The sequence below is a fragment of the Catharus ustulatus genome, chromosome 6, assembly GCF_009819885.2.
Source record: "Catharus ustulatus isolate bCatUst1 chromosome 6, bCatUst1.pri.v2, whole genome shotgun sequence".
Classification (NCBI taxonomy): domain Eukaryota; kingdom Metazoa; phylum Chordata; class Aves; order Passeriformes; family Turdidae; genus Catharus; species Catharus ustulatus.
The window spans coordinates 44,601,701-44,628,054 of NC_046226.1; the positions used below are offsets into that span (position 1 = coordinate 44,601,701).

General features: G+C 40.1%; 1 protein-coding gene across 2 annotated transcripts in view; it reads left to right on the plus strand.

The window, feature by feature from the left end:
- Positions 1–26,354, plus strand: part of SLC1A2 (solute carrier family 1 member 2) — an 83,015-nt gene that overhangs the window by 42,289 nt on the left and 14,372 nt on the right. For both annotated transcript variants that reach the window (XM_033063085.2, XM_033063084.2), the window contains 8 exons: positions 7,081–7,220; positions 8,332–8,484; positions 9,118–9,368; positions 12,769–12,928; positions 15,895–16,021; positions 18,361–18,594; positions 18,743–18,937; positions 22,423–22,557. In XM_033063085.2, coding sequence (XP_032918976.1) covers positions 7,091–7,220; positions 8,332–8,484; positions 9,118–9,368; positions 12,769–12,928; positions 15,895–16,021; positions 18,361–18,594; positions 18,743–18,937; positions 22,423–22,557 — 1,385 coding nt within the window. In that variant the 5' untranslated portion in view covers positions 7,081–7,090. The remainder of the gene's footprint in view (positions 1–7,080; positions 7,221–8,331; positions 8,485–9,117; positions 9,369–12,768; positions 12,929–15,894; positions 16,022–18,360; positions 18,595–18,742; positions 18,938–22,422; positions 22,558–26,354) is intronic.

The window sequence follows — 26,354 nt, forward strand, 5'->3', positions numbered from 1 at the left end:
GTTGGTCAAGCAGGACCTGCCTTTCATAAGACCGTGCTGGCTGGGCCTGATGCCCTGGTTGTTCAGATGTGCTTCTGATTAAACTCACTCATATAATTATGTTAAACTCATAGAATGCACAGTAAATTCTAACTCAGAGGAAACAACATGACTGTAAAGTGTTCCAGGGAGAAAAGTTCTTTTTCCTACAAGAAGTTCTTTTTGCTACAAAAAGGCAAGTCATGCTTCAGGGTGTTGTTTGTAATACCAGTCCCTAGGCCAAATCAGGCTCCATAGTAAATCTCCACTCAGAATTCATTAATGTCTCACAAAGAAGAAAGCCTACATAATGCAGTTAAAATTCAATAGAAGGGCTTAGTGGCAGCAAGTAGCTTAAAACCCTTGTTTTTGCAGACTCTCTTGCAGACTGAAGCTTATGTTAGTCTTGTTTGTAGGAGTTTTGTGTGTTTGTTTTGTACTTTTTTTATTTTTGTGCAGAAACTGAGATCTGACCAGATTATTATACTAATATATAATGCAACATTTAAAAACTGTACATTACATAGCAGAAGTGATACAAAAGCTAGTATGTGTTTTCCACAATAAAGATATTTCAGCTGTTTCACCTGCATAGCCTGTCATATTTTGGCTCTATATGCTGAGCTTTACCAATTCCAGTGTGGTTTGAAAAATATATCTAATATGAGAAATGAAACTCCCAAACTATAGCACATGGCATGACACAGTGGAATGATATTAGGTCCCAGACTGTCTCCCTAAAGAAGCTCAGCAGCTGTTGTTGTGATATCATTAATTTAAGCAGGAGAAAACACTATTGGAACTCAAACTAGAAGTTTCCTGGTGCGCTCATGCTTGAGCCCTATTTTCACAGGAGCTGTGGCAAACAGTCTGGGCTTCTTCCATCCAGTGAGTGAAATCCCTTTTGTTCTGGTGATGTTCCATGAGTTTTCCTAGTCACTCATGTTTTACCTAGCAACCAGAGCATGCCCCTTCCTACATACAAAACACGAGTAAACTGATCATGGGGTGGAGCAGATCCATACTTCCTTTCCCTGTCATGAACACAGTATGTAATCCTTAATAATCAATGTTATGCTGTCTCTCCAGGGAAAGGAGGAGAGATGCAACCTGATCCAAGATTTGCTGCTAGCAAATATTCTTTAAGGCATATTAAGCTCTCATTTACTCTCATGCAGTCCCACTGATTGCTAGGAGGAGCTCTGTCAGTGAGGAATTGTGAAGGTTGCTGTCCACCAAATTTCATTGTAGCAGTTTTTGCCATGGCTTTTCAGCTCCAGCTACATTTAAACCACTTGTCTAAGAGGATAGAATTGGCAAAAAGAGATTTGCAGTCTGTTCACTTTTTATTCTGAGGTCAAAAAAGCTGATTCAACTTTCTATGCCTCCTTTTTTCCCCCCTTCTTTTCTTAAAAAGAACAGTCCTTCTAGGAACAATTGGACTTTTGTAGTTGCTGTTTACTCATTGCTTCAGAAGAGGCCAATGCTTGGTTTGACAACAAACATGTAGCTCAAGAGAAGTTCTTAAACCCTGATCTTAAGCCGGTGGGTCCAAGGTTGTTTTCTCAAGTACAGCTCTTGCTACCTCCATTGAAGTAATTGCTACAAAACAAAGTAGACTTTTATACTGAGAATAGCTGCTTGATTAACTGACAGAGCTGAAATACCTAGAAGAGAATAAACACAGTCTCTGTTCATTTACCTTGTCCCCAGCATCTGTTTTCACTAGCCTTGTTATGGTCTTTGCCTACATTTTTCATTTAAATGAAAGATTATTTTTACCCCTCTAGTCTGTAATCTAGGTTTATGCTGAGATGGGGGAGTATCTGGGAGGTGGGGAGTTCTTTCCCTGTAACTGACTGAAAATGAAAGGGCATTGTCACTAAAGCGCTATGAAAATCATTAACCCTTAACTTCTGTGACAAAAGGAGTTACATTTGGTAGCAAAGGCAAAGCAAACATTTCCCCCCTACACCTTTTAGTACTAGAAGCTTCAGTGTGAATACAAGAAAGAAAGAAAGAAGAATTTGAAGAAATACAGAGAGCAGACTATCCCAGAGGGAACTGAGAGAAAACCTAATAAGGAAAATTCCTCAGGAGAAAATAGGAAGAAAAAATAACAGGGACCTTAGTGCTTTAATAAATTATTTTCCTGCATGTTGGCACATTACGTGTAGCAACCAGCAAGAGAAACAGACTACGGCCTAAAAGCTGCAGATAAATAGATTATCTCATATAGCACTGTATATCTTACGTGCAAAACTATCTGTAACTATTTAGATAATGTAAATTGAAATGTTTATGGACAGATTCTTTTTCTTGTACCTTATGCACACTCTGAAGAGGGACAGTAGATGACTTCTCAATTATTCAGGCAAGAAGTTGTTTCTTTGCTTAAAAGGGAGTAAAATTGGAGTTTAATCCTGCTACTAAGTTCTATTAACAAACTTATGTATCACCTTGTCAGGGTAAAGCATTTTTGAAATCAGTGAAAATATGGGCTGTTCATTTTGGGAGAGTTCTGTACTCTACCAGAGTGAACAAAAATCAAATCTCCTGGGCTCAAAGGACTCTCTCTCTTTTCTAGGGAAAAGTTCTACCTGAAAAGAGAGAAGAGGTAGGTGACAGAGCTAAGCAGAACATCCTTGTAAATTATTCATTAACTACAACATATGTCTAGCTCTTGGTATGTGCTGTTTGGTATGATCTGCTGTTTCATGTGACTACTTATTTTCCAATATTTGGTTCATTTTTCATAAATCCTGTCAATGTTATTAAGCATCTGTAGTTTCAGTCATCTGTAGTAAATATTATTGTCTTTGAAGGTCTTGGTACTTATGAGTTCTCTGTGGACCTGTTTCGGAGCCTAGCTGTTTGGCTGCTTGTCACAATGACATAAGAAAATAATGAGCAGAATTAATTTATGTCTTTATGTTCTGGCCTCAGTGGAGTTAGACTGAAAGATGTTTTGGTCGGATGGGTTTCAGATAAGCATTCAGAAAGGGTCCTTTGTTTGAATAGCCATAGAAACTCAGCACAGTGGAACAACGATTTATTTAACTAAGGTAATAATTTGCATGTTTGAGAGATCACAGCTACTAAAATGCATTCTTCCCTGTTTTGTGATACTTATCTGTGTACAGAGGTACCATTAGCACTGAGAATTAATTAAGGGTGTTCAGTTGTGTAGAAGGGCCTCTGGTTGTTGGTACGCCTCTGGTACACCTCTGGTTTTGTACTTGAGTACAGCACTGCCCATGAGCTGGGTCAAGGTCTACTCCATCATGCATTCATTTTTTTCCATCAGCATGAAAATGCGAAGCAGAAGAAAGCCTTATACGTGTTTAACTCCCTTGCCCGAATGCTTTAGCATGGCACTGTGGCCTACAGAGTAAGAAGAAAGCTGAGCATGGGAGCGTGCAGTGTCAGTGGGAGATGGCAGAACAGATCCAGGGGGATCTTGTTTGTAGTGCCCCGTACTCTGCCCTGACTTATATCTGTGCATCTTCTATTGACTTCAATGAGCATTTCTTGCAGTTATGTGTCTGCAGGTTTCAGATGCAAAAATTCTGCATTCTTCTGGAGCTAAGTATCATTTGCAAGATGCAAAATAGAGGCACAAAACCAGCACAAGGAAGATGTCTCAGTCCATAAGACAAAAAGCAATTTCCGTGACTCAGAGATAAACAGATTTTCCTCTTCTAGTAATTGGATAAAAAATTTCTGTTGCAAAACTCAGATTTTGTCATGTGCTACACAAGGAGCTTCTCTTATTCTGCACAGAATGTTTATATTTCACTATTTTTCCTTCTCCTCTCCTCCCACAAGATAGTCAAAAGCCTGGAACAATACTTCCTCTCTGGTCCAGTGATAAATATTCCATTGTTGAAAAGCAGTGCTAACTCCTTTGTGGCACCATTTTTCATGTTCTGATATTTATCTGTCATCACTTTTTGTAACATGGGTGCACAGTTAGAGTATTTTCCTACTGTGTTTTTTTTTCTTTAAAAACACCATGCTCATCAGAATTTCAGTCCATGCTGAAGGTTCACTTACAGTTTTGAAGAGTTGGACAGTGTAAAGCTTTGAAAAGTGGAAAAGGTTCCAGGAAACCAAAGTAAAATTAGCCCAAAGTAAAATCATCAAGTACTTCTGTTTACTGATCCATTTCAGTTCCACCCAATTATTTACTAGTGAGCAAGACTTCAAGGTTTTCTTTTGAGTTAGTTTCAGCTGTCCGTATTTCAGAGTTTCTGAGGAATATATAATTAACCTGTAGTGAATAATAGGTCAGAACAAGTTATATGTTCATGTTTGGAATGCAAGTGAAACTAGTAGTAATCCTCAGTTGCAAAGTTTGGATCCCAAGTTCCTTGGGGTTTTGGCGCATTTCCACCAGTGATTTCATGGCTTTGGGGCCCATGTGCACGAAAACTGCAGACACTGTCTCAACTTTCTTGTAATTCCTCAAGTTGTGTACATTATCCCCTGGCTAATCCTTATCTGATACTTGCATGGATAAGTCTTCAAGAAGTAGGGAAACCTCACATTTGAGCTGTCAGAATGTGCATTGGTATTCTTTGTTATTTCACTGTCAGCAGCACATTTTGTTGTGACCACTGCTGTGAAATGTTTTTAAAATTGCAAAATAAAGGTTGCAACACTTGGAGGGGTTTTCCACATTAAAAAAAGAAGAAGGAATATTCTCTAATGCATTTTCAATGGTGCTTTTTTTAACCATCAAGTGTATTGGAAAGAAATGCAATTTCAATATTTACATTAAGATGAGTGGATTTTTATTACAAGTGTAATAACTTTCTGTTGAAAAACTTTGTAAAGACAACAATCTGTACAATATTAAAAAAGAAGTTTCGATTAATTTGGAATGGCTCAATACTGAGAACACTGAAACTTTATATATCTTTTCAGAACTGTTCGAGGTTTGTAAACCTCAGTCTACTGTTATCGAGGCAGATTTTCTAAAATCTTGTCCTTGTCTGGCATAAGACCAGATCTCAAAAAGTAAAATTTTCTTGATAATAAAAATTTTGTTCTTTACCTATTTCTCATATTTACATGGCCTTAGCTTTTAGGGGAAATGTTTGATTCATAGTAGTGTTTTTAGTATTTTTTCCAATACATTTTAATATTTTGCATATAGAAAGGGAGTCTATTGCTAACAATTTCTCAGCTATTGACAAAATTAGAGACGTGACTTTTGCAGTCCTGCACTCATATGTGTATCACTTTTTATTGGGTTTGCATGGCCTGCTTTTGGTAGCAGGGGGCGCACAGGGGTAGCTTCTGTGAGAAGCTGCTGGAAGCTTCCACCATGTCCCCTGGCAGATCCAAAGATGGATGTGCTGCTGGCCAAGGCTGGGATAATCAAGAATGGTGGCAATGACTCTGTGATAACAAATCTAAGAAAAAGGGGAAAAAACTTATTGCACAGATATAACTGTGGCCAGAGAAGATTGGGGTGAGAACATGTGAGAAGAACAGCTCTGCTGACACCAAGGTCAGTGCAGAAGGAGGGGCGGAGGTGGTCCAGGCACTGGAGCTGAAATTCCTCTGCAGGCTGTGGTGATGACCATGGTGAGGCAGCTGTGCCCCTGCAGCCCATGGGATCCAGAGGGAAGCAGAGATCCACCCACAGCCTGTGGGGATCCATAGGGATGCAGAGATCCAACCACAGCCCATGGAGGAGCCCCATGCCAGAGCATGTGGATGCTTGAGAGGAGGCTGTGATCTTCTGGGAGACCTGTGGAGAGAGGGGCCCTATTCCCATGCTGAGGCAGCCTGTCCTTGAAGGTCTGCCCCCTCTGTAGGAGGGACCCACGCTGCAACACTTTGAGAAGCACTTTTGGCCATGGGAGGGACTCATGCCACAGCAGTTTTGGGAGGACTGTGTGCCCGTGGGAGGCACTCACGTTGCAGCAGTTTTGGCAGGAGTGCTGCTCGTGGGATGGAGCCATGCTGGAGAAGTTCACAGAGAACTGTCTCCTGTGGGAGGGACGCTGTGGTGAAGCAGGGGAAGGAATACTCCCCTGAGCAGCAAAAGAAACCTCAGGTGATTTACTGACCAAGCCCCCATGTCCTGTCTCCTTCCAGCACTGGGATAGGAGGGAAGAATGGCGGGAAAGCGTTCTTAAGGACTTTACTTTTCATTATCCTGCTCTTTGTTAATAATAAATTTAACTCATATCCCCAAGTTGAGCCTGTTTTTCCTGTGATGTTATTTGATTTCTCCCAGTCTGTATTTCAACCCATGAGCCTTTTGTTAAATTTTCTCTCCCCTGTCCAGAGGGGAGTGAGCGAGCAGCTTTTGGATGCCTGGTATCCAGCCATTATCAACCCACTACACACTTCCTCAAATATAAACCAGAGTTAGTTAAAGAAGTTTTTCCTCTAACTACTGCCAATACAATTAAATCAAAGGTTTTCTTGGGAAATGCATAGTTTTCTGACCAATTTTCAGTGGCAATTGTTCAAGTCTCATTACAAACGAGTTAAAAGTATTCTTTTGACCTCAGCATTCTGATTATATTGAAATAAAAGGCTAATGTTGAAATTAAATGTTTTCAAAAGATTAAGCAAAATGTTATTGAATGTTTTATTTTGCAAATAAATCCTAATTTTTAAACTGTTATTGTCAGTTGGAATTAAATAAGGTATTGAAACCTACATTTTCCTGCTAATAAAAGCTTTGTTCTTCAGCTGTCTCTTCTACTTAAGTTAACAGTTAACAGCCATGGTCTTTGGGAAAACCAAGTTTTCTAGCTTCACACCGGTAGTTCAACCCATAAAAATTTTGAGATGATAGGTCCAGTGAATTAATTCTGATTGTATCTCTACCATTTGAGAAATAACCACAAAAAATACTGTGAAGGACACACCATTGCCATTTCAGACTTTGCAGCAGTAATATGCAGTGTTTATGAAATGTGGGAGGTGGTGGAATATGTGTCAGATTCCCCAGTTATATATGATGGAAGTAGTCCAGAATTTCCCTTTTGGCATCTTGTGCTATAACTTCTACTTGATTTTCACTTTTTATTCTAGTGCCAACAATATGCCTAAGCAAGTAGAAGTCCGGATGCATGAAAGTCATTTAAATCCAGTGGAGCACAGATCCAGGAACATATGTGTGCAGTTCTGCCAGTCCCTCCACAGGAATCTGCTCCTGACTCTCACTGTGTTTGGTAAGCTACATCTGCTGCTCTGGACACTCTGTGTGTATCTGCATTTGTTCCTGTGGCACCACAACCCCTGTCTGTGCTCTTCAGCTGTTCCAGCTGAGCAGTCAGAGAGCAAATAGGACACCCATGGGCACTGCTTGTGTAGGTAAGGTGAGCAGTGTATTCCTGACACAACACAGAGCAAACCCACACCACTGTGGTGTCTGGTTTGGAAAGGAGAGCGATTTAAATCCCAAGGGCAGTCAGGTCAGTGTCATCCAGTAGAATAGAACTTTTTTTTCTCTCAGTGATAAAACCTCTTCAAAATTTTCTTTTATCTCTCAGTTTACACTTCACTGGTTTTAAGGTTTGTCTTCTCTCTCCGTAGCTGTAAGCCAGTGCTCCATGATCTCATCCTGAATATTGCCTCTGGCCTTAGCAGCTTCCAAATACGGAACAGTTTGACATTTTATTGTGGTTCACTGGCTCTTTGCCTGCTTCTTTTTCACTGAAAGCCCAACAGCCATATGCAGCAAATTTGTAGACGTACTCTTGTTATTGTTTGAAAAACCAGCTGCAACTGGTCTTCAGCTACAAATTTCATCTCCATATTTTCAGCCTGCAAAACCCCGTACTGCTGAAGTGTTTGCTTTGAATCACCTTTTAAAGGTGTACCTGATGCTGTCCAAGAAATAAGTTTTAAATATATGTATATTTTTCATTGTATCAAGGAGCTACTTCATAGTCATAGTTGCTGTGAATCACAACACAAGCTTTGCTCTCAGGTTTTATTACACTTGGTCTTGGGATCAGGAAAAAATGCATCCTGGATGTAAACATAAAATACCTGTTCACAAAAATCGTGTTATGAAAGTAGAAATGAAATTTTTTCCCTAATCTATGCTTTAACATTCCTGAGCAGGATGTTTAAGTTGTATCACTTTATCCACATAAATGATGAGGGTTTGTTTGTGATTTGAGAACGCTAGCACAAGGAGAAGGATGCAGAGCATCAGAAATAGGAATAAGATATGAGCCCTAAGAATCAAGTTTTCTTCAAAGATATGTGCAGTATTCCACATCAGGCAGTTCCTTCCGATACCCACCTCCTCCTTTTTTTTCGTTCTTCTTCCAGGTGTTATCCTGGGTGCAGTGTGTGGGGGTCTTCTTCGTCTAGCAACGCCTATTGACCCTGACATCATCATGTTAATAGCCTTCCCTGGAGACATACTCATGCGGATGCTAAAAATGCTGATCCTCCCTTTAATTATCTCCAGTTTAATCACAGGTAAGATCTATTAGCCATAAATACTTTAAGATGCTTTCTACAGATATCACCTGGTTTGCTTTTTGTGATGTAGGAAGAATAATGGTGCGATCCTGTCAGCATTTTGCAGTTGCAGCGGGTATTTGGTATTTCAAAGTAAATTTCTGAGTAACTTGGTTGGCTTTAGATTATGTATGCTCCAGGAGTTTATTTCCAAACACATGCCCACATGCTGCCATCAGAAATGTCTTAATATGGTGTTTGATCTAATTGCTGGATTGCATCTTGCAAATAAAATGGCATGACACTAGTGAGCCTAACCTTCTTGAAGGTGGGGTGTCAACCAGACCATGACTAGTTTGGAGAAGTCAAGGGCAAAAGATGGTAGAGATCTTCTGTATTTTTCAACGCTTCCTCTGCAATTAGATAGAGTTTTAAAATGCTTCTCTTCAAATTAGAGGCAGTAGACACTTCATACATAAGAACTAGAGGGAGAAGCATCAGTAATCTGTTTTGTGGTGAGAATATCACAGGGATGAAAGTAGGCACCCATAGGTAGTCATTAAACTTTGAAAATTATAAAGAACTTTATTTTATAATTATTGAATTGGATATTGAGTGTCCATATGTTTGCTTTTTCTTAAACACCTGCAGGACTCTCTGGATTAGATGCTAAAGCAAGTGGCCGGCTGGGGACAAGAGCCATGGTCTACTACATGTCCACCACTATTATTGCTGCTGTGCTGGGTGTGATTCTGGTTTTAGCCATCCATCCAGGGAATCCAAAACTCAAGAAACAGCTTGGTCAAGGGAAGAAGAATGATGAAGTATCTAGTCTGGATGCTTTCTTGGATTTGATCCGAAACTTGTTCCCTGAAAATCTGGTTCAAGCATGCTTTCAGCAGGTAAGTTCTTCTGCTCTTTGTAATATTGTTTACATCTTATACTTGCCAGGGTTGTCTGTAGAGTTGATGCCACTGTTTAGGTTAATCAGAGAAATGAGGATGTGAGGAGGAATACAGGTCTAAAGTCTTGAGCAGGTAAATTAAAGAGCATAATTTATAGCTGCCTTGGTTTATGTTGTAGTTATTATTTAAATTTATAATTTTTTAAAATGAAGTTTATTTTAATTTTGTTATTAAGTAAACATTAATTTTCTCCATGCTTTTCATACAGTATCTATGGTCATGAATGCTGGCTTGGTCTTTCACCCAGGTTGAATTTTAACTTGGCTGCTAGTTACAGAGATGATCGTTCTGCAATGCTGTTTGGAATATATGGATGATCATCACGCCAGCTCGTTGCCAAAAATGTACCCCAAAACCCAACTTCTCATAACCTCTATTGCTATGTTAGAGTCCAGAGGAGGTGGGGATAATAGATCCCAAGGGCTGACCCACCTACAGGTGGCTCCATCTCACCAGATTTGGAGCATGCTGGGAAGGAAGGATGCTTCTACAATGCATCGTTTGTTCTGTAGGGAGATAATTTTGTCTGAAAGCTTTTCACCAGTACTTAATCAAAGCACCTTGACTTTGAGAGGTAAAATATGCTGAAGTATATTTCTATATTTCCTGTATGTTAGCTGTGTAAGCTGCTATTTTTTTTTTTTTTGGCATGTAACAGGGTTTGTTGCCATACCTGTTCTTAAGTGTTCCTGTATGAAATGGAGTGATAGCTGGTGCTGTGGTTATAGCCAAAGAAAAATGTAAAGAGAAAAGGGGGAAGGGAGAAGAGGCCATGGGAGAGGGGAAGAATGAAGGGTGACCTAAACTGCCAAAAGGGCTTGGATTGCTTCACTTCTTACAGGGACTTCCACATAAAAACATATAATCCTTGGGGATTTAGAGAGAGAACATTCTCAATATTTCCAAATCATCATGGGAATGTCAGTCATGCGGTCAAACTGTTGGTGGCTAAACATCACATGGAATGTGAAATGTATTTTTGCAAAATTAAGGGAAGGAAAGCAGGGTGCTTATGTTTTTTTCTTCCTCTCTCTCATATGAACTGTGGAAGAGAGGAAAATTCAATTTCTTGTCAGTTGAAAGTGGTCAAATATCTTGACAAAGGGGCAAAAAAAAGCAGAAAAAAGGAAGAATTAAACTACCAGTGTCAGAAAGTCAGATAGAGTTTTTTATAAAAACATTAGTGTTATTTTTTCACTATGTGCAATGCCAATATTCAGGTTACTTCACTAGCTGTGGAGCACCAATTTCACCTATTATTTTTAAATTTAGTAAAAAAAAAAAAAAAATAGCTTTTTGGCTTTTCAGTGTTAGACTTTAGCAGATTCCAGACTAATTTCTAGTGAGAACCTCTGCCATAAAACAACATTTCATTTGTGAAGTGTGACTAGATGGAACTTTTACTTCTGTTAGCCCTTAACTCCTCTCTAAGGAGTTAAGTTTTATTTTTCTCTCTCTTTAGGAGGAAAATTACCAGCTTTGATGGTGTCAGCATATATTTCCTTTCCTACATTTATACAGTCTCTCTCCATAGACACTCAGAGTTTCCAGGTAGCCTTAGGAGGTAGAAAAGTTTTGCGTTAAATCCTGCAAAGAGTGGTTCTGAAAGGTGCACAGCTATGATGCTGAACAGTGTGTGGGGAGGTTTTTGTGCCTTCCGTTGTCAGAGGCAAAACACAAAGAAGAGATCCATGTGCAGCTTTGGAACTGTTCATTTGCAAACTGAACTGTGGACTATTGTGAGATTTCAATCTCTCCTGAATATTAGTGTGGTCCACATGAAAGTTTAAATGTATAGAGAAAATTGCTATTCCAGCAGAAAAAAACATGGTACCATCTGTAAATATGACTATGACTGTTACATTTAAACTATTTTCTAGTCTCAGATGTGGTCAGAATCTAAGCTTTTTGTCAGACTTTGCATTTTTAGAGACTGTCGCCATGTGCAAAGGACTGCTGAGGACCTTTGACTTAAGTGACTGTAGTGGAATTTGTGAGTGTGAAGAGTCTAATATTTTATCATTTATTTCCATTACTCAGTTCTTACATTCTGAATACCTCACATTAAAAAAGTACTGTGTTGAAAAAATCCCTCAGATAAAATTTAACTCTGAAAAAAAGTAGGCATGTAAGAATGTTAGGTGGTTTCAGGACAACTGAAGAGTTTCTCATGCAAAGCTATGTAGGTTTTCTGTCTCTATCCCCCTCTCCAGAATTAGGCACCAGGTTTCAGAAGGAGAGATGTAAGGTATTTTAAAACTATAAGGCTTTAAACCATATGGATCAAATCTGGATCATCATCCATAGTACTACAATGTCAACAAGAAAGCAGTGCAAATGTTCTTTGAAGAGCTCATGCACCATCTCTGTTATCTTGCTAAGTGTTTCTAGGAGCAAGGGGAGTAGGGAGCAGCCGGGAAAACATGGCAAGCCAGTCATAGCTTCCAAAACATTTAGCCTGTCCCAGGACCATGAAGAGGCGGAAAAAGGGTCAAGGTGTGAAGTGGGAGGAAAATATCCCTTCTAAAAGCAGCAAATCACAGATCTCTCTTTTCCACTACCTCCTCCCTTTTTTTCCTAGCTGCAACCTCAAGCTCGCTTCTCCTCCTACCATACCTTCCCAACTTTTCCTTTACCCTGCCTTTCATGTGCCAGGAGAGGTCCAAATGCATTCGGAAGCTGATGCCTTCTTTTTTTCTTTTAGGTGGTCAGATTTGTATCTGGCAGCACTAGTAATTTTTCTGTTATCTATCCCCCACAATCTTTTAAAAAGAGAGCTCAGGGGACTCTTTATATTCCATTTTGAGCTCTTGCAGTCAAGAGCTCAAAAGCTGTAAAAGAAGTGTTAGAAATGTCCTGGATTTTTGATTCAAGTTAACCATCAAACTGGGATGACTTCAGCTGTACAGACCATCCTGAATAACAAGCCTTACTGCAGATTTTCTGCCATGACCGATCTCAGAGGTGCTTGGCTTTTGGTGCTAAACAAATGGTATCAGCCTGTAACACACAGTCTGGGAAGCACCCCTTGTGAACTGCCTGGCCAAAGGAACTATCTGTAAAATATTTCATTGTAGTGATAAAAACCATGCATTTGCCATACTTTTCACACTAGACTCATGAGGAAGACCCTCAGGACTTTGTAGCACATGACACTGTTGAAAAATAAACTTAGTTTTGGAAGAAGGGTTAAGAGGTTGTGGAATGCATGTCCAATCCTTTAATAATATAGTTCCCTGGAATTTCAAGTGAAGAATTTTTATTATTAATTCCTTATCTACCATATGGATGCATTCAGTCCATTTCCATTCTCATCCTCCCTTTTTATTGTCTTCAGATCCAAACAGTCACCAAGAAAGTGCTGGTGCCGCTACCTGTCGAAGAGCCACCTAATGTCACTGATTCTGCTCTTGCTATGGTGAATGAGACAGCACCACCTGAAGCCCAAATGGTCATTAAGAAGGGACTTGAATTCAAGGATGGCATGAATGTCCTGGGTAAGAAAATTTTCTGCCAGTCAAATATGCCTGTCAAATATTGCAAACATCACAGCTTTTTGCAGTGACTAGGTCAGTGTTGTCTGATCTGGTCTTCGGTGCATGTTTAGTCTCTCCAGATAATCACCAAATGTTATCACTTACTGGCTGCCCATTGGTCTCTGAGATATCACAGAAATCAGCAAGTGAATTGTTCTGGATTGGCAGCTTTGTGGTTATGAATTGCAGAAGTACGGTGGCAAAGCATGTAGGAGGTACCCAAAATATCCTTTCATCCTAGAAGAAGTTGACCTAGGCTAATACTAATTCATATTGGCAAAACAGTATGGGGGAGAGCTTCAAGAGCCAGAGCTTCACACACCCCCTGATGGATCTGTGCTAAGTTGTTTCCAGTAGGTGTCTTGGGTGTGCTGAACTAATTTGGCTTGAGGCAGAGCCTGAAGTGAGAGGTGGAGTGTGAACCACACCACCCAAGAAAAATCCCAGAAAGGCTTGACACATTTCTGAGTCACAACTCCCTCCTCCTTTCATCTTGGCTGCTGACCTTTACCAGCTGCAAATGCCATCATGCCATCTTGTCTGGACAAGCCAACAAGTGGAGGTGGTAGGAAAACTTTGCCTATCTCCCACCTTTTCCTGAAGTTCAGACTGAGATGGGGGCACGCGGAAAGCAAACAGGTTCCACACAACTTCTACTTTCTCTTCTGTGTCTAGAGTCCCTATTTTGTCATCCGAGAGAGGAGTGCTCCTCCTTCAACTCCTTGCTTTCTGCATGTGGGTGAAGTCAGTCACAGATTAGCTCTCAGTTGGCAGCCTCACACCTACACTCAAAAATGCTCTGTGACAGCAGGTCCACCGGGCTGAGGCTGACACCTCTCTGTTATAGGTGTTGTCCTCAAAGTGGGACAGTATGTTGGGGTACCTGATCCCCTGCTTTCTCTCATCACTGGCCATAACCTTTGAAATGGCTTCTTACAGCTGCTGATCAGCTCTTGCTGACACAGTGGCTGCTGTGCCTGCAGACCTTCCCGAACTATGGGTGAGTTGGTTGGCTGCTTTGCTTAGATATAGGGGAGATGATAGCATCTATAAGCTTGTCTTGTTTTTCTGTGAAGCAGCCTGCTCTACAAGAGCCCTGTATCCTCCCTGCCTTCATAGCTCTTGTTCCATTCAGCATCTGTGGGCAGAGGAGACACTTTCAGAGCTGCAAGTTGGCATTTTGCACCAGGCATGAGGCAGCAGCTCGTGGCCAATGCTGTTTACCCTCATCTGCTTTCTTCTCTCCTGGAATTCTGCTTATGCATTAAAATGAAGCAGTTGTTCTGACATGAGAGGTGCATTACATTTAATGCTGAGCTTGTTTTTTGCAGGCTCTGTCATGGATAAGAAAAGATCTAGAAGGCTGAATGCAATTCTTACAGAAAAGAAAGGCACAGTTTAGCTGGGGAATTTGCTGTGGTGTTTTGACCAATGACTCTCAAATGTTCTTGCATTTTTTGGGTTGGTTTAGTATGGGTTTGATTTTGAATGAAGAAATGAAAATGTTGAGGGAATTGCCATCCAGTTTGGATAAGCTGTACAAGCCAGGCAAATTTCTGCAAATAGGAACCAATCTGACTCCCATGACTAATGTAACTGTTCATTTGGAATTAATGAACAAAACTACCTATTAACATTTTCTAATGCAGATTCTGAATTCCAGGAAGCAACTTGGTCTTTGAAAAGCTTTTCATCATTTCTCTCCGCTCTGCAGCACACAAACATATGCTTCACTTCCCTATTCAACTGACCCAACAAAGATAGCTTGGTTCTAAAGAATGACTTTGTATCCAGGAAATTGGATTTAAAAAAAGAAGAAAAAAATCTGGTTGCTGAACCCAGTGTGAGGATATGGGACAGCCTGTCTTTTCCCAGGGTATTGGCAGCTCATAACCCCTTATCTTGAATATTTTTGTGTCCCAATAAGTTTTTTCCATAGGAATTTCCCAGATGAGTTTACAAATTTGTTAAATACTGGACTCATATGGTAACTGAAGTGGCTGAAGATTCAAACCATCTGTCAGTATCAGTTAATAATCCAACTCTGGATGCTGAAAATTGCTGGATGTAAAAGGCTAACATTGAAGAAACAGGTCCAAAGTAATCCTTGACAGATGCATCAGTTGTTTTTTCACACTGATAGTCCAATACTCCACATACTCACACCTTAGAATTTACTTTTAGGAGCCAAATGTTACCCATATTGAATGCTATGATTTTGTATCCACTGATAGCCTTTTTAGTGAGATTAATCTGCTTGATGGGAGTTCTGTGGTTAAGTGCAATATCCACCTTCTCCTCCCACCTCTACCTTCTTCATTTAACGGGAATACTCCTGGCCTACAAAAGTTCTGGGGCTACTTTTGCCTTTCCCTTCACTCCAGGACTAATCTGGTCTGTAAAGGCACTTTTGTTGAGCCTGAGAAAATTCCTCTTGGTTTCTAGCAACTATTCTAACAACAGAGTTACAGTGCAACACTGTGGTACCTCTCCCATTTGCCAGGGTTTGTGAGGTTTCTAATACCTGAATGGCACTGAGAAGATTATTGTGTATGTATTTTTTGATGATAAGATAAATACAGGGGAAAAAAACAACAAAAGCACAGTTGGGCTATGAAATTGGAATTTAGTAAAACAATGAAGACTCAAACATTTTCTGGATTTGATCATGGTAGTTGAGCATATTAAAAAGTCCCAAGACATGTGTAATACCTTATAGTTATGAAATCCTGGGCAATGTGCTCTAGGATGGCCCTGCTTGAGCAGGGAGGTTGGACCAGATGACCCATTGTGGTCCCTTCCAAAGTTACCTCAACTGTGATTCTATGCTTCTGTGAAATCTGGATTTGCACGTAGCATCAAGACATTGACTAGGTGAAAAAAACTTCCTAAAAGCCTTCTTTTTGTCTTGCAATTTTTCCCAATAGGTTTGATAGGATTCTTTATTGCTTTTGGCATTGCTATGGGGAAAATGGGAGAACAGGCCAAGATGATGGTGGATTTCTTCAACATCCTGAATGAGATTGTAATGAAGTTAGTAACCATGATCATGTGGTAAGTTTGCAGTTCTAACTTACAGAACAAAAAAGTAATTTTTAAAATGCCCTTTTAAAACCTTAATATAAGTGATGCCAGTTTGTTAGTAAACAGTGTGATTAAATACTTGAGTTTCTAAAGCCTTGACAGATATATTGGAACCACAGCAGCATTTTTTCTGATTGGTGAGGATTATTTAGGACCCAGTTTGAATCATTTCTGAAGAGATTGTGTTCTTTGTGTGCTGAAATACAGCACATGCATGTACCAGCAAAGGCCTTCAAATGCCACATTGACTGTGGAAGCTCATTATATAGGAGAACACCTAAGCAAGCAAGAATGGCCTACATAAAAACATCCCAATCTTCCTGGGAGGTTAGCATAATCCCAGGGTATTACCTAGGAGGTATAAGTACAAAAAAAAAAAACCTCATAGACGCACTTTATTCAAGGTCTTCTTTAGTAAAAGTACTTTACCATCAAATTAAATTCCAGTAGTTTTCAGTGATGTGTAATCTTTTCACTCATAGTTTCTGGTCACTGGAAGAAATATGCCCTGTTTTTGAAGTATACCCACTGGGGGGAGGGGGGTGTGTGTTTCGTGTTTCCTTTTTTTGTTTTGTTTTGTTTTGTTTTAAGTGTTTCTTCTGAGTGCTTCCCCAGAGCTATTTGTATGCCAAGCATGGCCATCTCACATAAAGCCACTTTTCCAGAACCTAAAAATGCCTTGCTGTGTTTGACATTGTACTGCTGTGTTCCCTAGGTCTTTGAGAGCAGAAATAGCCACTCCAACAGAACACACATATCATGGCTCATTGCTGCCTGGGATTCCCTGGTGTCCCTGGGAGTGATTCCTAGAGTTACAAGGCTGCCCTCTTGTCTGGAGCTCAATGGACAGTGTCTAGGAAAGGAAGTAGGGTGCCTGAAGCACGAGTTGTCAGCACCATCAGTGCTTCAGAGGAACACTGTTGGGCAAGAGTGATGCAGGCAGTAACAACAGTGTGGAAATGTGCAGAAAAGCAAAAAGAACTTGACGCAATGACCTTGCATTCTTGTTGTGCTTCTGCTTTTCTGCAGATGATCTTGTTGCATAAAACCAAAGTTGTTTTTATCCACAAAACTTTCAATATTTACTCAATCTCCACTCGATAGAGAGATGGTGACTATACTCCCATAACCCTCCAGGAGCTAGAATTTACTCTTACTTAACACCATTTGGTAGATGTAATACTCTGCCTGCAATATTAAAGTTCTGCAGCAGTCAGTGTTACAACAGCAGGAAATCTTTCAGCTTTCGAGAAATGCACTGTAAATATTTATTTTTATTGATGTGTTTTTTGTTCCTCTTCTCATGAAAAAAGGAAATTCATGTTGGGAATTCCTTTTGCTCATCTCGGTTTAGAATTTTTAAAGATTTGTTGAGGCCAGAAGCAAGGGGGGTTTAGTGTGTGTTTATAAAGAAAAATGCACTTCCTTATGCAGAGCTACATTTTGTTTGGTTTGTGCTTGCTCAGCACAGAGATCTGTAACTCCCATGACACCGACACACTCTCAGGAGCATGGCATTGTGACACAAGTATAAAGCAAAACAGACATCTGGCTCTGACACTGTGTAACTCTCTGTAAGAAATGTATTTTGTCAAGTACATTGAAACGTGACATTTTTTGATAACTGGTATAACAGCTGGCCTTCCATCTGAAGGGATGGAAGGCTTTCCAGGCCTTGGGCACATTGCTCGAGAAACCAGGAGATATTCTAACAAAAACCAGGAAGCACTTCTCTTCTGAAAGTCAGTTTCCTTTGTATTGTCTGAATGATTGAGGAGGCAAAAACCCTACCCTGAGTAACAAAAGTGCATAATTAATGAAGAATCCATAAATTAAAAAGCATTTGTCTGAATTATTTAAAGAACATACTGGAAACATTTTCAGCCTTCAAGATACAAACAATGCATTTCAACAAATAGTTTAAGTGAAGTAAATAATGCAACTCCCTGAAACCAGAGTTTTAAGCTGCGTTTTAAGAACAAATCTATACCATTCTTTATATTGATACAAGCTTGTGTAACAATATCATATTCCTGTACAATGTTATTTCAAGATTGAAAACTATTCAGGAAAGGCATATTCCACTTGATAGGATGGAAAAGGAAGTAGATGGGGAATTTGCTGGAGATGGCCATTATTTTAAAAAGATATGTGAAAACTATCCCTTGAATTTCCATCAATTCTTGTTGTGCACCTCAGTGTTGAGCCTGAGAGCTCCCTACTCTTCTCCCCTCTGCATTTTGTTCAGCACAGTTTTTATGACTGCACTGCCAAGACAAGTTCTGTCTATTCTTGTTTTCTTTCTCCAGGTATTCCCCACTGGGTATTGCTTGCCTCATCTGTGGAAAAATCATTGCAATCAAGGACTTAGAAGTAGTTGCTAGACAACTTGGCATGTACATGGTCACTGTGATTGTGGGTCTTGTCATCCATGGAGGGATCTTCCTGCCTCTGCTCTACTTTGTGATAACAAGGAAAAGCCCATTTTCATTCCTTGCTGGGATTTTCCAGGCGTGGATCACAGCACTAGGCACAGCTTCCAGGTACACCTGAGAAATATCAGTGTGCTTTATTTTTTAGCAATTTTTACACCTGCTGTATAAACAATGGTATTAGAATTTCTGATTTTTGTGTATGTGTTATATTGATTTTAATTATGTCTTCTTTATGTTTTTTGCATTCTCTCCCTAGTGCTGGAACATTACCCGTCACATTCCGGTGTCTTGAAGAAAATCTCGGCATTGATAAGCGTGTAACAAGGTTTGTTCTTCCTGTTGGAGCAACTATTAACATGGATGGAACTGCCCTTTATGAAGCTGTGGCTGCCATCTTCATAGCACAGATGAATGGAATTGACCTGGATGGAGGCCAGATAGTTACTGTGAGGTCAGTTCAAAAAAGTCCTTTGTTTCTACAGACTGTAAAATGTGAATGCTGTGAGTTGGATGTCTTCTCAGTAGCTGAGTCATCTCAGCTGGATTCAGTATGAAATCCATGGGTTTCTTATAATGATACACAAATGAATGTTTCACATATAGGTCCTGGTTCTCCGGTGATGTGTTTTCTATCATTTTCAGCCTTAGTGCACGCTGGTGGCGTTTTACACTGCAGCTGACAAGTGTCATGGTTTAACCCTAGGCAAACCCAAACTCCACACAGCCACTCTCTCACTCCCTCACCAGCAGGACTGATGGGAGAATCAGAAGGGGAGAAGAAAACTCATGGGCTGAGATAACAATAGCTCAGTAGGGGAAGCAGAGGCAGTGCACAAAAGCAAACCAAGGAGTTCATCCACTGCCTCCCATGGGTGGGCAGGTGCTCACAGCCATCCCCAGAACAGCAGAGCCCCACCACGTGTGACAGTCATTTGGGAAGACAAAGAACATCACTGCAAACCCCTTTTTCTCTTTCCTCCTCCCACTCTGTGCACTGATGACACATCATGTGGTGTCACTTTGGGTCACCTGTCCCAGCTGTGTCTCCTCCCATGCACCCGCAGCTCTCTCACCACTGTGGCTGTACAAGAAGCAGAAAAGGCCTTGGCTCTGCTCAGCAATAAAAAAAAATCTTTGTGTTATCAGCCCTGTGTTCAGCACAAATCCAAAACACAGCCCCATACCAGTCACTGTGAGGGAAATTAATTCTACTCCAGCCAAAACCAGCACACAAAACAATGCCAGTTGTAATATAAAGCATTCTCTGTCCAATGAAATGCTTTTTCCTTTTTAGTTTAGGGATATGCTACAACTTGTATATGGACCATTAATTTTCTAGAATATATATGTTTGTATACACTAGAAGAAAAAATTATACCTAAAAGTATACCTAGAAAGTCTTTCTATGTGTTTATATTTGCCTGTACTTTTTCTGTGACTTTGGTGAACAGGAAAAAAAAAATGAACTGAGAATAGCCCATCCTGAGGGTGAGATTGTCTGTGGCATGGTCTGGATACTCCCAGCCCTTTTATCTCCAGCCCAGCAAATATTAACTGTAGTCTTTTCATATCAAATTGTCTTTTCCAGAAGAAAGCTGAGCATCTTTAAGGACAAAAGACAGTACCCATTTAAAAAGGATAAGAGTGATTGAAGACTGTAAGGGAGTTTTAACTTGATGAAGACAGCAGTCTAGCATTTTGAATAGTTAAAATGGAAACAAGTGAAGGCTGCCAAGTTTTTCTTCTTCCTGTCGTTTTCACCTACACAGTTTTCTTTTATTAAACCTTTTTAACACCAAAGAAACTCCTGCAAAGGAATGCCTAATTCTATGTTTCTTGCCCAGCTTTACTAGTTCTACATTTTCCATTTGTTTGCTTCCTGCCCTGACTCCCGAAATAGTAAAGCCAAGCTTGTAAAAGGTTTTCAGGACTGCTTCTAATGAAGGCAGATGCTAGACCTGCATGATCCATATTTGTTCCTAAAACTGAAAACAGTAATTTCAGAGATGCCCACATATTAAACTAAATTGAGACCACGGAAATTAAAATTGGGAGTTGTCCAGGTGATTTGGTAGGCTTGAACCTGAGTTACTCCTCTTCCTCTCAGGGATTGACCAATTGTCTCTTCCTGACATTTACAAAGCAGGGAGCAACTTTGGTCAACTTGTAAAACCACTGGTTTTCCTTTTCATGCATTTTTGCTACAGCAATATGACAAGAACTATCTCTTGGGATGATAATACAAATGAAGGAAAGGCTATTAGGTTTCATCTGGTATATGCACTTTGTGATACTGAGAATATTCAAATGACACAGACATCAACTCATAAAGACTTAATTAGCTTTTGACCAGCCTTAGTTACTTCATAGTGGTCATTTAATTTCTCTGTTTCTGTATTCTTTGGGAAAGGGTGACCTTGGTAGCTAAGACAGGTTCTGTTTAGATCTGAACTGTGCTAGCTTCATTCTCTCCAGGTCTGTAAGCACTGCTGTGGGAAGGTGGGCAGGAGCATTTCCTCACAGAGCTTGGAAGGAATCCCTTACCAGTTTAGGCTGGAAGTGCCTGAGGATCTGGCATCATGTGCAAAGCCTGACAGCAGAGCAGAGCATCCTGCCTGCACAGCTGCTGGACCTATCTGGGTGTTTAGTAAGCCAGGCTGCACTCTAACCCAGACACCTGACAAACACACTGCAGCCTGGGTCAGACCCAGCCAGCCAGCATCTGGCAGCTCTAAATCAGGCTAACATCCTTACTGAGGAGTTCTGGGGCCAATGGGCAAGTCTTTCCTGTGGAGTCTGTTCTCCCCTACTTCTGTACTGGAAGCACTTTCAGATTTGTTGGGTACAAGCGACAGGGTGAGTCCCGGTCCTCCCAGGAAACCCAAAGAAAATGGCACTGCTTTTATGTGCTAAGGTTCCACCCACAGCCTGATTTCCTGGGCAGCCCAGTTGTGGAACTTTTCTCTGCCCTGGCTGGCTGCCAGATGAAGTCCCCCCAGAGACAGAGCGTCCCTCCATTTTCTGCTTCCATAACGCCTGGCATGTGTTAGGGCTTTCAACATGTGTACAGCCATGCAGTTTTGCACCTCATGTATAGCATGTGTTAAGGCATAAATAAAGATCAAATTGGTCCCTCTCACTTGCTTTCCTTTTTATTTACCTTGGTCCTCTCCCTCTCCCTCTTCCTCTCCCTCTCCTCCTTCTCTTCCCTGTTTTTCTCCCCTTGACTTGCCCTCTGACAAATTTATTTTCCATTCTTTATAGGACTGCCCAATGATGTTGATATTTGTTATGCTCTGTGTTGTATTTTTAAACATTTGAAACTCAGACATTCACTCTACTGATCTTCACCAAAATATAAGAGGCAAAAACAAACACAGGTTTGGATTTATTAAACAATCAAATCAATTTTGCTTTTTCATCTATGGTGATTTGTGTCCAAGTTTGGTACACCACTGGCTTGTATTTTGGGAGTTTTGGATACCAGACTTTTATTCTTCTATATTTAATAATAGCTGCTTTCTCTCAGCCTTTAACTCACAATTCAGTCTTCAGGTAACATAAATAAACAGAAATTAATCACCCTGAAAATTCAACTGCAGTCACCAAACTTTGGCATGTCTGGATGTTCAAAACTCAGGATTCAAAACCCTGGATGAGTTTGTCGAGTTTAGAAAACACCACAACACAGAGTTGAATGCCGTAACTAGCTTACAGACAACTCTCTTCCAGCTCTTGGAACAAACCCCATAGATCTGGCCTCCCCTGATAAATATTTCTAGAGAAACACAAGAGTGAAAAATATCACCTGAGCTTACCTTGATTTATCATATAGTTGTGTTTTATGGGATGAACACATTAAAAATATGACCTTCCTAATGCAAGTAAAGTGTGTGTTCTCTTCTTGCTACTCCCATTTGAATTTTGTTTTTGCAGTTTGACTGCCACCCTTGCAAGTGTTGGAGCTGCCAGCATTCCCAGCGCAGGACTTGTCACTATGCTGCTGATCCTGACGGCAGTGGGTCTCCCTACCCAGGACATCAGCCTGCTTGTTGCTGTTGACTGGCTTTTGTAAGTTGTGCTGACTCTGCTGCTCGGTGCAGAAAAGGTGGTGGGGTAATGCTTGTCCACAGTGCTTTTCAGTCACTGCTCTTAAAGAGCTGTAAGTCTCTCCAGATAAGTCAAAGGAGAAAACGGGCTCTTCAGTGCAGTAGGAGACAAAGCAGCTTCTCAGCAGTTACAAACTCTTACAGAGCTACTAAAGTCAGATTCTGTGAGCCAAGGGTCCTCTTGGCACACTTGTGAGCTCACACTTGTATATTATCTTCTTCCTAATGATGCCTTTCCATCACTTGAGAGCAGTTTTCTAATCTTTGCTTTCATATTTCCATTTATTATAGTTCTGGTCTAAAATGAAGGATGAACGCTGAAAATGCAAGTTCCATCAGGAGGTTACCAGCAAGTTATAGAGTGATTTGGGCATTTGTAGTATCAAATGTTTTATACTTGTAGGGGGGAAAGTCGTTTTCTTTTTGTGTATAAGAAAGTAAAATACCTTTTAAAAGAGCCTGTTGCAGGGCAGGACAAAGACCAAGGACAAATAAGAATGAAAACTGAAATAAAGAAGGTAATTCCCTAGTTTCATTTTACTGACAGATCATTCAAACTAAAAAGAATGGCTTTCATTTCCAAGAACTTGTGATCAAAGTCATCCAGTACCACTGCAGGTCCTCCAGGAAGAATCAACTAACCCACATATTGTTTTCTGAGGCTATTGCCCTTCAACACTTGAATACAGAAGCTGTAAATACAGACAGAGGGTATGCCAGACCACATCCTTTCTCTTGCTCTCATTTGACAGCTGGGATATTCTTCTGTCATCTGTGCCGAGCTGAAAGAGACTCAGTAGCCCTTAAGTTGTACTGGACTCTAGAGACACTTTAGTATTGTCCTGTACTGCTGCAGCACAATATATTCTAGTATATTCTGTATGTTCTGGTATATTCTGCTCAACAGCCACCTCTCCCCTGATATCTTTTTAAGTTTTTGTTGTTCCAGCTGTGGTGCTCAGAAAGGGAGACATAAATATAACTGTACTATTTGTGTGTTTTCTCCTACACTAGCAGCCTCAGCTGCCTGCTTCTGGTAGCTTTCAGTTCCAGATACACAACTAAAATTATGCAAGAAGAAATAGCAGAGTTGAGAATGTGCATGTGCAGATAAAATAGAAGTTCGATTTTCTGTCATTATCTTTTGGCTTATTGAGAAGGATTCAAGAACTTAATCAATCCTCTGACAGGTGTTTTGGGGTCTACTGGCATGGTCTATCTGTCACTAAGAATTCTGCTAAGCAGCTCTGAGTTCTGCTTCAGGGAAGAAAAAAAGAGGAATTTACAGCTTGAGGAGGCAAAGGGAAAACTTGAATTCTATGATTTATATATAACTGAATTTCACGATATCATGATAAAGAAGGGTGAATTGAGAAGGTACAGCAGGCATAGGGAAGGATATGATATTCAGTGGGTTTATTATATTTATGATGTCATAGTTGAAGACAGGAAAGTGGTATAGGAATCTGCAGCTGGAAGAAAGAGAGAGAAAATATATAAAAATATATTTTAAATATCTGTTTTTCTTGGCTTCCCAACTTAGGCAAAGAGGCAGGTTTCTGCAGCTGGTAAGAGGATGTGCAAAAGAAGTCTGTGGTTTGTTTGGTTTTTTTAGGGAAATGTATTTTTACAATATTCCTGTGGACTGAGAAGCTCTGCCTACACTAGCAAGCCTCAGAGCTGTAATTTTATCAGCAATTCTGATCCACTAGTGGGTGTTGCATTTCAGCAGCATTCCCCACTGGCTAATCCAGCCTTGCTTAAGAAATAAAAACTTCTGTACTGTGGAGATGTAGTCATGGTGAATATAGGAAGAGGAAGGATAGGAATTCTGAAAGAAAAACTTTAAGATATCCTTCCAAAAAAAAAATGGAAGGCAAGAGAACTTTCAGAACTTTTCAACCCAATGGTTGGGTTTGGATGCTCAAGGCCACCAATCAGCAGTGCCTGTGCAGCATGATTCAGAACTGAAAAGTAAAAGAGATAAAAGAAGAGGTGAAAAGCTCTATGTCATGGCACTGTACTTATTAATCTATGTTCAACAGCTAATAACTTAATTTTCCATCTTCCAGTGGCTGTATTGTGGTAGCCACAATGATGTAATGAACTATAAAAAATTATGCTGCTGCTATTGCTATGTTAAGAAAAGGCACACAGGCCAACTTCTGAGCAAGGTTTTGCACACACAAAGCAGACTTAAAGAATATCTGAAATAAGATGTCATAAAACCACATTTTCTTTACTTACAAACATTAAATAATGTTACAGCAGTATTTCTAACAGAATGTAGAAGAGAAAGTTAGTAAAATATTGGAGATCCAATTCCAGCCACTTTTCTGGTACGCATGAGTAAATGCAATCAGCCATGTAGAAATACTTGGAACAGCCCTTCAATAATTTCAATTTCAGATAAAAAAGGTTGTAAAAAATATTCTACTCTATGAGTTTTTCATTATTTTTGATAAAAGCAAATATCAGAACATCAGCTGAGTTTACAGGATGACCACCATCTGCAGTTGTGGTCTTACCAAAACCAGCTTTGCATTATTTGTGTACATTTGTTGCGTAACACAAAGATCACTTTATATCAAAACCTTACACTTGGCACTCTCTCCTTCAAACAGGAACTGAAAGATTTCCACAACAATTTTTTCTCAAGCCTCTCCAGTATCTATTGGGTTGTTTAATCTTTCTACCTCCCATGCATACATACCCAGTATAAGCTCTTTCAACCAGGCAAGTTTCCCAGGATTTCACAACTCTTGCAGTCTCTGTTACAGTTTAAAACCAAGAAAAACACAGCAGTGACATTTAATAGGACAGTAATTATATACCAACAGATGGAATAAAATGAGCTTATTTTGCTTGAGCCACAAACTGGGTACTCTCCAGATGTGAGCTGACAAGCTTAGCAAGTAGCAGCGGTACCAGATTAGTGGTATTTTGCAGCAAAGAGAGAGGAATTAGAGAAAATGAGCTTGGGCAGCTGATCCAGTACTTAAACCTTCATTCAGTAACTCAGAAAAAGATTGCTTCAGTTCTGACTCTGGATTTGAATATTCTGACTCTGATCTAAGCCTTGGTTTAGATCAAGATTCAGAATATTCACACCCTGTTGAAGTCTAAATATTATGAACAGGGTCTAGACTGCAACTTTCCTATATTTTCTTTGTTTACATCATCCCACTTGCCTGAAATTATCGGTTGGTTGGTTTTAACAAGGAGTAAGTACAATTGTCTTTGTTCTTCATAGGGTGTTCTTTGCCCCAAAAGAGGTCAGTGTCACTTTACTATTGATTCCTGACAGCTGAGACTTTGGTGTTTCTGTTGTAAGGCACGTTGCAGTTTCCTTCGGATGGCGCAGTGTAACCCATTGTGCATCAGTGTGCAGTTTGTAGTGCTGAATCTCTCAGCCAGTGCTACATGTGCATGAGCTGCAGCATCTCCTCAAATGACCTTTCCAGAATTTGAATTCTGCCTCAATTGTATTTATGTATTCTCTCCACCTTGGTTTTTTGGCATCCTATCTGTCATCTGGCATCAGTAAATCTTTTCAAAATTTAATACCACTCATGCAAAAAATTAAGTAGGTGTTCTTTTTGTAGAGTTGTATTGCCAAGTTCTGTGTATTTAATGGTATAAATTAAAAATCACAACAGAAAGTCTTATTTTCCTATTCTACCACTCTGACCAGGTTTAAAGTAGTCTTCACAGGCATTGAATGAGAGCTGAATAAAGCATTTAATTTGTATGAAGTAA